The sequence below is a fragment of the Lipotes vexillifer genome, unplaced genomic scaffold (assembly GCF_000442215.2).
Source record: "Lipotes vexillifer unplaced genomic scaffold, Lipotes_vexillifer_v1.1 scaffold1233, whole genome shotgun sequence".
NCBI classification, from domain to species: Eukaryota; Metazoa; Chordata; class Mammalia; order Artiodactyla; family Lipotidae; genus Lipotes; species Lipotes vexillifer.
Genome location: NW_006782167.1, coordinates 995,576 through 1,006,996, shown reverse-complemented (window position 1 = coordinate 1,006,996; position 11,421 = coordinate 995,576). Strand labels below are relative to the sequence as shown.

The 11,421-nt window shown below is 48.6% G+C and overlaps 1 protein-coding gene across 1 annotated transcript in view; it reads right to left on the bottom strand.

Moving 5' to 3' along the window:
• DNAH9 (dynein axonemal heavy chain 9) overlaps positions 1-11,421 on the bottom strand; it is a 301,371-nt gene that overhangs the window by 23,597 nt on the left and 266,353 nt on the right. Inside the window, 2 exon segments of the mRNA XM_007455019.1 lie at positions 1,493-1,720; positions 4,268-4,395. Coding sequence (XP_007455081.1) covers positions 1,493-1,720; positions 4,268-4,395 — 356 coding nt within the window.

Here is an 11,421-nt window from a genome sequence, read left to right as displayed (position 1 = left end):
CCTTGCCTTCTGCACCGTGTTGCAATGGGATGGTATTTTGTAGGGAAAGTGGCAAAAGCTAAAATATCTGAGGTCTCCTGGTAATGTTCCCCTGCTCTCTACTCCAGATTACGTGGGAGTTTTGGAGCTGGGTTGGAAAGGTGAGTGCAAGAGGAGGGGGCTGGATAAGTTTCTCTTCTCAGATCCCGGGGAAGCTTCCCTGCAAGTTGGCCTTTGGGCTGCTGCTACGAGGGTATCAGACAGTCAGTGCAATCTCGCGAGACTCGGCTGCCACGTGGTCTTCATCTCATGTTAACGTCAATCCCAAAGGGCTGCTGCTCCTGCTGCTTTATGCCGGGCTCGCTAGAATGGCTGTCCTGCTGGACGGCCTGTTTCAGCCGACCTAGATGACCTATCTGGGGCTTGCGGTGAGCTTGAGCACGGGTTCCGTGAAGCTAGAGACCCGCTGGTGTTACGACAGGATGATGTCAGGGAGGACCCATCCTAGAACCCTGCCCTTGGACTCCACCAAGGCCAGAGTGGGAGACGGACGTTAGGTGGGCCTTGTGGCCCCCATCCTCCTGGTGTTCGCACCTTTGCATACTCCCTTTCCCAGAAGGGTGGGACTCCCCAGAGAAGAAGCGACCAGAAAGGATGCCTTCCTGAGAAGATGCAAGAGGCCTGAGCGGCAGACTTGGCAAGCGCTACTTTATATACGGTACTTTATATACCCATGGGCCTGGCCTCGGCTTTAAATAAATACTCCACTACATGAGCCTTGGAGTTCCCAGTAACAGATTCCAGTCACGTAGTAGCCTGAGTTTGAACCCTGTGCCTGGATAGTCCAAGTCTCACTAGCACAGTGTTCTCCAAGTCGACTGTTGGATAGAATCCCCTGGAGGGCTAGTTAGCGCGCAGAGGCCTGGGCTCCACCCCAGAGTGTCTGATGCACTTGGTCTAGGGTGGAGCCCGAGAATTTGCATTCCTGTCAAGTGCCCAGGTGCTGCTGGTCTGGAGGCCACGCTTTATGAGTCTAACACACGGTTACATTCCAGTCCAGATCCCCACCGTCTGCTGCCTGGGTTATCTGAACCCTTGATACTCAAGATGCATGCAGACGTCATCTGAACACGAGTGTCAGCCCCCTGCTTGAACACGGTGTGCTCCGCTAATAAGTGCGCGGCCGGCGCGCCGTATCAGTTAGTTTCACAGCACTCTGCCCTTCTCCATCTTGGCGTACTCAGTTAGCCTGCAGGCGTGCAGAAAGCTCCCCTACACCTCTTGCCAAAGAAACACCCTAAGCTTGGCGCCCCCAGGTGTATCTGGGAATTGAGAGCTGCACTCGGTGGGCACTGGCTGGAGGTCACTTGCAGAGGGGACACATTTCGCCCACGCCGGGCCCTGCTCCAGCCGGCCCCCCACCCCACCCCAGCTGTGTGCTACTCTCCCACCCGGGGAACCTGCTCTTCGTGAGGTGGGGCACTCTTCTGCCCTCCCTCCCAGGGCCCCCTACCTGAGTGAAGTTGTCCAGGGCCTTGTGCAGGTTGGCGTGCATGCCCGTGGGAGGCTCGTTGGTGATCTTAACGGAGTTCTCCAGGATGCCCTGGGGGATGACGTGGCCCTCAGTGGAGGGTGCGGGCTCCGCACTGATGAAGACCCTGAACTCTGGGTGGCTGTTCTCACTGTGCTCCTCCAGCTTCTTCTCCAGGGTACTGAGCCACTTGGCCACCAGGTGGATGTTCTGGTGGGAAGGAAGGACCCCTTGATTACAGGCATCTGCTTAAACAATTATCAGGAAGGCGGCTTGAGGAGGGACCTGGCCTTACTTTCAAACAAATCACATCCCAGCATGAGTCTTGGGGTTCCCAGTAATGGGGACCCCTCGTACCCTGCAATTCAATCCTTCCCCTAGGTGTCCTAAGTCTCTCTAGCACAAGGATCTCAAACTTGACCAGGCTTCGGGATCCCCTGGAGGGCCCGCTGAGACAAAGATTCTCAGGCCTCATCCCAGAGTGGTTGATGCCGGTGGTCCAGGGTAGGGTCTGAGGGCTCGCATTTCTAACAAGTTCCTGGGTGATGCCGCAGCTGCTGCTGGTCTGAGGGCCACACTTGAAGGGTCTAATGTGTGCTTACATTCCAAATCCAGATCCCCGTATCTGACACCTGGATTTTTTTGAGCCTTTGATCAAAAGTGGGGCCCATGGGTCAGCAATGTTGGCCTCACCTGGAAGCCAGTTAGAAATGCAGACTCAGACTTACTGAATTAGTGGATTTTAATAAGATCCTCCAGTGATTTGTATGCATGTTAAGACTTGAAAAGCACTGATTTAAACCCCTTCTAGCTAGCTTTCCTTCCTCCCCTGCCCCTCTCGAAACCATTCTGCTAATTGTTGCCAAACTTATCTTCCTAAAACACACTGAGACACTGCTGCTCCCAGACAGGGAAAGCTCCTACCACAAGCCCAGGCTCCTCTGCCTGGTCGTTGAGCCCTTCTCCTCCCGCAACAAAACCCCTTTCTGTCTGTCTGTCTGTGTAAAACGACATTTATTTCTTAGCACTACCTTGCAGCATGCACTTTTCACTCTAGCAAGGATAGTCACTTTGCTTCATTGCAATCTGTTTCATTATGATGGATAGATAAAAGCTCCTTGATACGTATTTGAGGAAGCCTGCTTGCAGAGCCTTAAATACACAGATCGGCACAGAGCACGGTGCTTGGGCCACAGCAATCCGGTCTCTGAGTGCTACTTTCTCTTCCATGAAAAGAGAAATAACAATAATATTTTCCATACTTATTACCCAGGGTTGCTGGAAATAACCAAAGGTAATGGATTTGAAAGGGCTTTGTATACTGTGAAATGCTATGCAAGAGTTCGTAGCGATTGCTGAAATGAAACTCTGTGAAATGAAAGCATTCAGTTGTCATCATTCTATGGGGGCGGAGAGTCTGCTGGCTGCCTGGAGAGCCAGGGCTCGATGAGCCAGGCAGCACCCCCGGCCCGCAGTGAGAAACTCTGCCACTGCTTCAGGGATCCCAGCGTCTGAGTTTCATCCTGGAGGTCTCTCAGAAACCACATCAGGGCAGCCGGTAGGTACCAGGGGGAGGAAACGCTCTCTGCTCACTGTCTGGGGGGCTGGGTTCCTGAAGGTGCTAGTGCCCAGAAGGGGGTCTCTTTGGCAAATGAGCCTGAGACAGTCGGGGAGGTCACACCCTCCCAGCACCGAGCTGATCCAGTGGGAGGAAGCAGGAACCTCACTGTCATTCTCTTTTCTCCTTAGATTCCCACTGTTTCTGGAAAAGCGTCCCAGGGAATAGCAGATCCCTCTGCTGCTAGGCTCCAAATAAATAATGGGATAATTAAGGATGAAAACCCAACAACAAGAAGTGTACAGTGAGTCATCAGGAGACAGAGGTAGTTCTCGGTAATCAAAGCCAGATGGGAGGGGAGGGACTGGCTTTTCCATGTGTCCTTCCTTCACTGATTTTTTTCATTGATTCTTTTACCCCACGGGCTTTGGTTGAGTGTCTACTGTGTTCACGGTAGTGTGCTAGGTGCCAAAGGTAAATAAGGAATGTCTCTTTCCCCAAGAAATTGCAGTGAAGGACACAGCCATAGCGTAAGTGGTTTCCACGTAGCCATGGGTGCCCTCGCAGAGGTGGCTGCGGGAGAAGAGAGGAGTCAGCCACTCGCTCTGCACCCGACAGCCCCAGGATCCATGCAAGCTGCAGAAACGGGAACAAGAGGACAGGCCGCGATTCGGGAGGGGTAGCCTTTACTTCTTGTACATGTTTAGTGAAACATGTACAAGAAGCGCTGTAGGTATTCCTACAACGGTAGGTGTTCCAGATCCCCGACCCCAGCATGAACTCTCAGTGAAGAGGCTCAGTCCTGGTTACACGTGTGACGTTCTAGTCACGCATATAATGAAGAGCCTGTAACACGTGACACGTGGAAAGGCAGAGCAGAGGAGAGCTCCATGGAACGCCTGGGAAGGGATCAGCAGCCGCCACTGGATTCAGCCTCCAGCTGAACACCGGCCTCCTGAGCACGCAGCGCTGTGAGAACAGGCCTCCTTCTGGACGGGGGTGCCATTGAAACCAGAGGGAGTGGGGGGAGAGGGAGGGTATCGAGGGTGGGGTGAGGAGCAGCACACACGGGGCCGGACTGGAGGGAGAAGCCTGGGAGGTCAGGGACGAGGGCATGGAAGGAAAGGTGGCCCAGGGACTGTGGGGGTCGACCCAGGGACGGGGTCAAGAGTGAGCCCAGCAGGGCAGAGGGGGCATACCTGCAAAAGAACCCAGTGGCCTTTCTTGGCAGCCAGGTCCAGCACAGCCTCAGCCACTACCTCCTGTCCTTGGCCCAAAGACACGTTGTGAAAGTTCCGGTTGTTGAAGGTATATCCGAGTTTTTTACCTAAAAGGGGCAGGGAGTGGTCATTATTGCCTCTAATGCCATTGAGTATTCACGAGGAAACGCACACCTCCGCGCGGCTCCCCCATCGCAGGCTGCGGGAAGCCGCGCACCCCGACCTCACACACGGACCCTCTTCCTTCACGAGGCAGGGTTGCTGCATCTTCCAGCTTTTTTTTCCCAAAGAGAAGGAAGTGCTTGTCTAGACAAAATGCTTTACCCCTCCCTCCTCACTTAATCCCTGCCAACTAAAAACTGGCACTTGCCATCTGCCTGTACAAGGATTAAGTCACTAGCTACTGTAGCCGCTGACCTTCAACAGCCTATGAAAGGAGTTCAGGGTGGAGACCAGGAATGAGGCCCGCTGTGCTCTGGGAGGAACTGGCAGAACAGGTCTTCAGATAGTTAGGTATTCTCAGGAGAAGATGTTATGAGCCCAGTTCTTACGTGTCCTCATATCTAGAAAAGCACTCCAGTCCTTCACGGTGACGTCTGCTTTTCTGCAAACACGTGTGGCTGACTGCGTGACCCCCTCTCCAAAACCACATGCACACTGACCTCCGAGTTGCTGTCTCCCAGGCTACAGTCCTCATTTTGCCCCCAAGAAAACTTAACTCACAACTCTCACATCGTGCTTTTCTTTTCAATTGACATCCCCAAGAATGGGCACATGTGCTGCTGCCCTTCTGTGCAGCCTCCACTTGAGCAGGCATTGGGCCACCATCCTAGAGAGTGTAAGGCTCAAAGAGTAGCAAGCGTGTGGGCGTGGCCAGGTCTAACGTGCTTTGCCCCCTGAATATATTAATAATAATATACATTTTCCTGGGAAGCTTACTGGGAGGCGAGGCCAAGAGGGGCAGGACTCGGGTAGTTTGGCTTCCTGTACTTTATGCCATGTGAACCTCCTCCCTGTTATTCCCACCACATAGAACCTTTACCCTTGTCATTTTGCACGAATTAGAGTGAAGAGAGGCAAGAGGCCAGCCAAGAAGGGGCTTGGCTGCGTAGGTGTGAATGCTTGTATTTCACTGTCGGGAATGGAGTAAGGGAACGGCCATGCAAATGCACATGTCACAGCTGGGTCAGTGGAGCAAGGCTGATGCTTAAGAGTTGCTCTGTGAGCCCAAGAAAGACTTCACACAAAGAAATAACCTTAATATAGGCAGCCAATTCTGCTTGGACACCAGCTATTCACCCAACCCAATAAAGTTTGGAGGGCTTCCCTGGTGGCGCAGTTGTTGAGAATCTGCCTGCCAATGCAGGGGACACGGGTTCGAGCCCTGGTCTGGGAAGATCCCACATGCCACAGAGCAACTAGACCCGTGAGCCACAACTACTGAGCCTGAGCGTCTGGAGCTTGTGCACCACAACAAGAGAGGCCACGACAGTGAGAGGCCCGTGCACCGCGATGAAGAGTGGCCCCTGCTCGCTGCAACTAGAGGAAGCCCACGCACAGAAACGAAGACCCAACGCAGCCAAAAATAAATAAATAAATAAAAAATAATAATAAAGTTTAGAGAGATTACATAATATTCTTTAGACAAAAGGATCAAAAAATGTGTAATACCATGAAGGAATCGTCGAGCAATTTTTCTAAGAAGGTGAGGTGCACAAGAGAAAAGAGGAGAAATTTAAAAGAGAAAAAGAATAAAAGTCTGTACTTAACAAATTTAGTTTCAGGGGAACTAGAATTGAAGTTGCAGTTTGATACTTGTGCAAGAAAATTTAAAGAACACTGTCAATATTGGATGTGTCTTTAGAGCACTAAAGCAAAACTATAGTGTGTTCTTTAACTGTATAAGACCAAACAAGATGATGACTTTCTGTAGTGAGGAATAGTTATTACAGATTCAACTGAGATGAACCCAAGAAATACCCTTATTAAACTCTATAAATCCTAGCTGGCAATAGATTTGATGTCAGCTTTAGAGCCAAGAATATATGAACAACTTATTCCAGAGAAAAAGAACAGGATAAAGATGCTGGGATTATTAGATAGCCTCGGGGACATTTCTGCTCACAAAGATCCTACTTCTTTTCTTTGTTCACAGACAAAGGGTACAGGAAAAGAGGGCTTAACTAAAGATTAGTTCGAATTCCATGTGCTACGGCTTCCGTGCCCCCACCCCCCTGCCTTTCTTTCCCTTTCAGATCTTCCTTCCAGCGCCCCGTATGGTGGTGTCACCAGGAGCCGGGCCGCACTGTGAACCTCCCTGAGCATCCTGGTGGCCGTCCCTCCACGAGCTCCAGTCTGAGGACGCTACAGTGTCCGTGACCCTCCGCTTAGCTCCACATACCCCTGGGGCTGGGAGGAAGGGGAACGTCCTTCTAGCCTTGTCTTGTTACTTGCAGGCTATTTCTTCTCCGCTCTTGTATGAAAAACCTTTCATGTGCTCTCTTCTTATTTTTTTTTAATTTAATTTTTATTTATTTATTTTAACATCTTTATTGGAGCATAATTGCTTTACAGTGGTGTGTTACTTTCTGCTTTATAACAAAGTGAATCAGTTACACATATACATATGTTCCCATATCTCTTCCCTCTTGCGTCTCCCTCCCACCCTCCCTATCCCACCCCTCTAGGTGGTCACAAAGCACTGAGCTGATCTCCCTGTGCTATGCGGCTACTTCCCACTAGCTATCTGTTTTGGGTTTGTTTTTTTTTTTGCGGTACATGGGCCTCTCAACCGTTGTGGCCTCTCCCGTCGCGGAGCACAGGCTCCGGACGTGCAGGCTCAGCGGCCACGGCTCACGGGCCCAGCCGCTCCGCGGCATGTGGGATCTTCCCGGAGCGGGGCACGAACCCGTGTCCCCTGCATCGGCAGGCGGACTCTCAACCGCTGCGCCACCAGGGAAGCCCTAGCTATCTGTTTTACATCTGGTAGTATATATATGTCCATGCCACTCTCTCACTTTGTCACAGCTTACCCTTCCCCCTCCCCATATCCTCAAGTCCATTCTCTAGTAGGTCTGTGTCTTTATTCCTGTCTTGCCCCTAGGTTCTTCATGACCTTTCTTTTTTTCCCTTAGATTCCATATATATGTGTTAGCATATGGTGAGATATCATCTCACACCGGTCAGAATGGCCATCATCAAAAAATCTACAAACAATACATGCTGGAGAGGGTGTGGAGAAAAGGGAACCCTCTTGTACTGTTGGTGGGAATGTAAATTGATACAGCCACTATGGAGAACAGTATAGAGGTTCCTTAAAAAACTAAAAATAGAATTACCATATGATCCAGCAATCCCACTACTGAGCATATACCCTGAGAAAACCATAATTCAAAAAGAGTCATGTACCACAGTGCTCATTGCAGCGCTATTTACAATAGCCAGGACATAGAAGCAACCTAAGTGTCCATCAACAGATGAATGGATGAAGAAGATGTGGCACATATATACAATGGAATATTACTCAGCCATAAAAAGAAATGAAATGGAGTTATTGGTAGTGAGGTGGATGGACCCAGAGTCTGTCATACGGAGTGAAGTAAGTCAGAAAGAGAAAAACAAATACTCTCTTCTAAAGCACATGCTATTGGCTACATTGCCTACTAACTTTTATGTTTTCTGCCCTCTATCAACTTCCTAGCAAGAGTCACTTTTATTAGGGGTTTTGGAACTTGGTTTAAAATATTCCATATTTTCTGTCTCATCATTATCTTGGTGAGCTTTAATGCCACTACGGATGACTCAGCCAACACCCAGCCTCATGCTTCCTCATCTTCAAAGAATTTCTTTCCATTTCTGTTTCCCATTCCCAGTGGCTGCAGTGAGGCCTTATCCCTGCAAACTCTCCCACGTCTGACACATCATTCTTTCATTTTTACTCACAACTCTAACTTCCTACTGTCCAGATTGCTCACTCTCTTACTCCTCCTTGCATATTATTCTGTATCAGCAAAACGTCTAGTCCATTGGCTCCTCTGTTTTTTCAACCTTCATCTTTACCTCCCTCTTATTTTAAGATGGACCCAATAATCCTTCATTTGAGCCATGATCTTATAAAATTCTTCACTCCATTGCCCATTCTACATCTGCATCCCCCAACTTTTGTAAAACCACAACCCTGCACAAGTCTATGCGTTAATACAAGAGAAAAAATAACACACTGAGTGAATTGGTGCCACGACAAGCTGATGATTCTCAGTCTTGTGAGACTGTCTGGTAATCTTTCACATGTTGTCCATTCCCCTCTTCCTTAAAACTTCCTAATGGCTGCCCCGCTTCTTATGCTCAGCACTTTGCTTCACTCTTTACTGCTCCCTCTGCCTGACAAAACATCTGCCATCTGGTAGAACACCTTCCATTTACTGCCATTGTATCTGCCTCTGCGCACATCCCTGTTCCATCCCCATCCCTGCACAGCCCCCTCTCAGTGGAAGAGGTGTCCCCCATCCCCAGCACATGAACAGATGGATGAGTGTCCCTTCACACAGAAACTACACTCTGCCAGTCTTGAAGCTGCTCTGTAGAGACTGTACTTGCTCCATCCTAGCCAACTTCAACTGATGCTTAAGAAAAAGAGAATGGAGTCAGGAACAATGAAGAAGAGGCTCTAAGCAAAGTGTTGATAATCTAGCTGCAAAGACACCGAATTGAAAACTGTTTCCTTGAACACACCTGGTAGCAGGCTGACAAAAATCTAAAGGAACTCCTCCTCTGACCAGCATATTGGAAAGAGGAAGGGGAGGCAGTAGAAGGCCCAGGTGGTAGGTAAACGGAAACATTTTGTCAATGCCAGGTAACTGGACAAAGGAGGATGGAGACCAAGCAAGATCATGCAAGAGTCAAGTCAAAGAAGGACCAGAGAAGGTGCCTTGTAAGGGTGGAAAGGGGAGGTCCTCTGTTGGGAGGGCCGAGGATGATACTGTGCTTTGAAAGGATGTGACAAACGGATGTAAAGGAAGGAGCAAACCGAGCTGCCTCAAAGAATAGACGCGTCATCATCGTCATTTTAATGCCGTACAATGCTACTGTACTTTTAATGTTTCAAAGCCTTTTCACATCTGAGATTTCATTCTTATCTTCACAGTAACCCTGGGAGGAAGGTATTAAGGGGTGATTGGAAACGATGGGTGATTGCTTTTAGATGAAGCAAAAGCAAAAATAATCGTGCAAATAAGGAAGTGTGGCTCATTCGGGAAGAAGGTGATGAGAAGAGAGAGAAGGTAAAGGATTAATCTGCGAAGGCAAGAAGGAATGCTGTGCGGGTGGGTGGAAGTGGGTTCATGTTAAAACGTAGGCCGAGGAAAGTGGGTGGAATTCTGTCTTCCTCCTCCTTCAAAATTGTTGAGGAAGGAAAATCTCGGAGGAGACGAAGAGGTACAAAACTGCCAGAAAAGCTTAGATTCTTTAAAAAAAATTTTTTTAATTAAAAAAATTTTATTTTATATTGGAGTAGAGTTGATTTACAATGTTGTGTTAGTTTCAGGTGTACAGCAAAGTGATTCAGTTATACATATACATATACCTATTCTTTTTCAGATTCTTAGAAAAGCACAGATTCTTAACCAAGTGTCAATGGATGAGCTTCAGAAGCTTAGAGAACTCCCAAAATCATATATAGAATTTTGTCTGTCTGTGGGTTCATGCATTTCGGGAGAAGGGCTGGAGTGAGGATGGGGGAACAAAATCTTTCATCTGCCAAGCTTTGTCTGCATCTACATGGAGTAAAACAGTGTCTGATGGAGTCTGATGCACAGACTCTGCCCAAGCACAGAGACAGTAAGTTTCCTGAATAAGCGGGGGCCTAGGGGACATAGGGGAAAGTGAGTCAGTTATGTGGATTCCAAACCTGAGAATAGGAGTCCATCAGGCCGAATGATGAGATCCAAGATGTGGAGCACATGATGTCACCAGAGTATATGTTCTAAATGGGTGCATGAGAAAATGAATCAAACCATCCAGAGCACAGAGGGGGAGGAAGAGAGAGAGAGAGAGGCCCAGGTGCCCAGGTAATCTCTAGCTGATGAACAGCAATATTGCCTCTGGTCGGGAAATTTGCGTTAAGATGAAGCCAAGGGCAGGGCTGAGGTGATTTACTCAGAGACAAATAACCAATATGGTTCAGGGACAGGTCAGCTTGCCTGAAATGACAGAAAGCTTCAAACTACATGATGGAATAGTAGTTGGGGGTCAATTGGCAAAGAATAGTAGGAAATTGCTCATAAACAGGGTATATGAAAGCTTCCGGAAAGGAAAACACTGAATAAAAATGAGGAGACTAGATTTGTCATTACGAAAGGAATAAAACCTCCATGGGACAGAAGGAATACAGAATCTATGAAAAAGTGAAAGTCAGGAATAACACAGCAATAACAACAGTTCTTATGCTCATTTACTCATTCGTTTGTTAATTCATTCAACCAATATTTACTGAGTACCTCTCTGTGCTAGTTACCCTTTTAGGCACTGGTAAGAAAATGATGAGCAAGATGACACAATCCTTGACCTCCAGGGTCTTAGCGACATGCAGGCAGGCAAACGTAAGCTAAAACTGTAAAAGAAGGGTCTAATTAGAATTGTATTCAATGCTCTGAAGCAAATAATATGCATAAGGGGAAACCAAATGGTCTTGTGCAGAGGTCAGGAGAAGCTGATCCCTGCAGGATTGGCAGGCATTGGACTGAAGAGCTGGGGAGAAGCATTTCAGGTGAAAGGAATTGCTTGAGAAAACGGCCTGGGCCAGGAGGGCTCATGATGGAGAACCTTTTGAGCCATGTGGCCAGAGAAGTGTGAGCTTGAGGGAATGTAAGATCCAAGGCTGGACAGAAAGGCCAGGCCATGCAGGTCACAGAGACCATGCTTATAGTACTGGGCATTACCTTGAGGACTGTGGGGAGCCACTAGGGCGATTTAAGTGGGAGAGTGATAAGAATCAGAGCTGAGATTCAGCAAGGCGAGTCTGGCTGTAAGAGCAGCAAAAATTGCAGGTGGGGGAGGAGAAGCGGGGTAAGTTAGGAGGCTATGGTGATAGTCCAGTGAGAGATGTGGCCACTCAGAGGAGGGAGACACAATGAGGC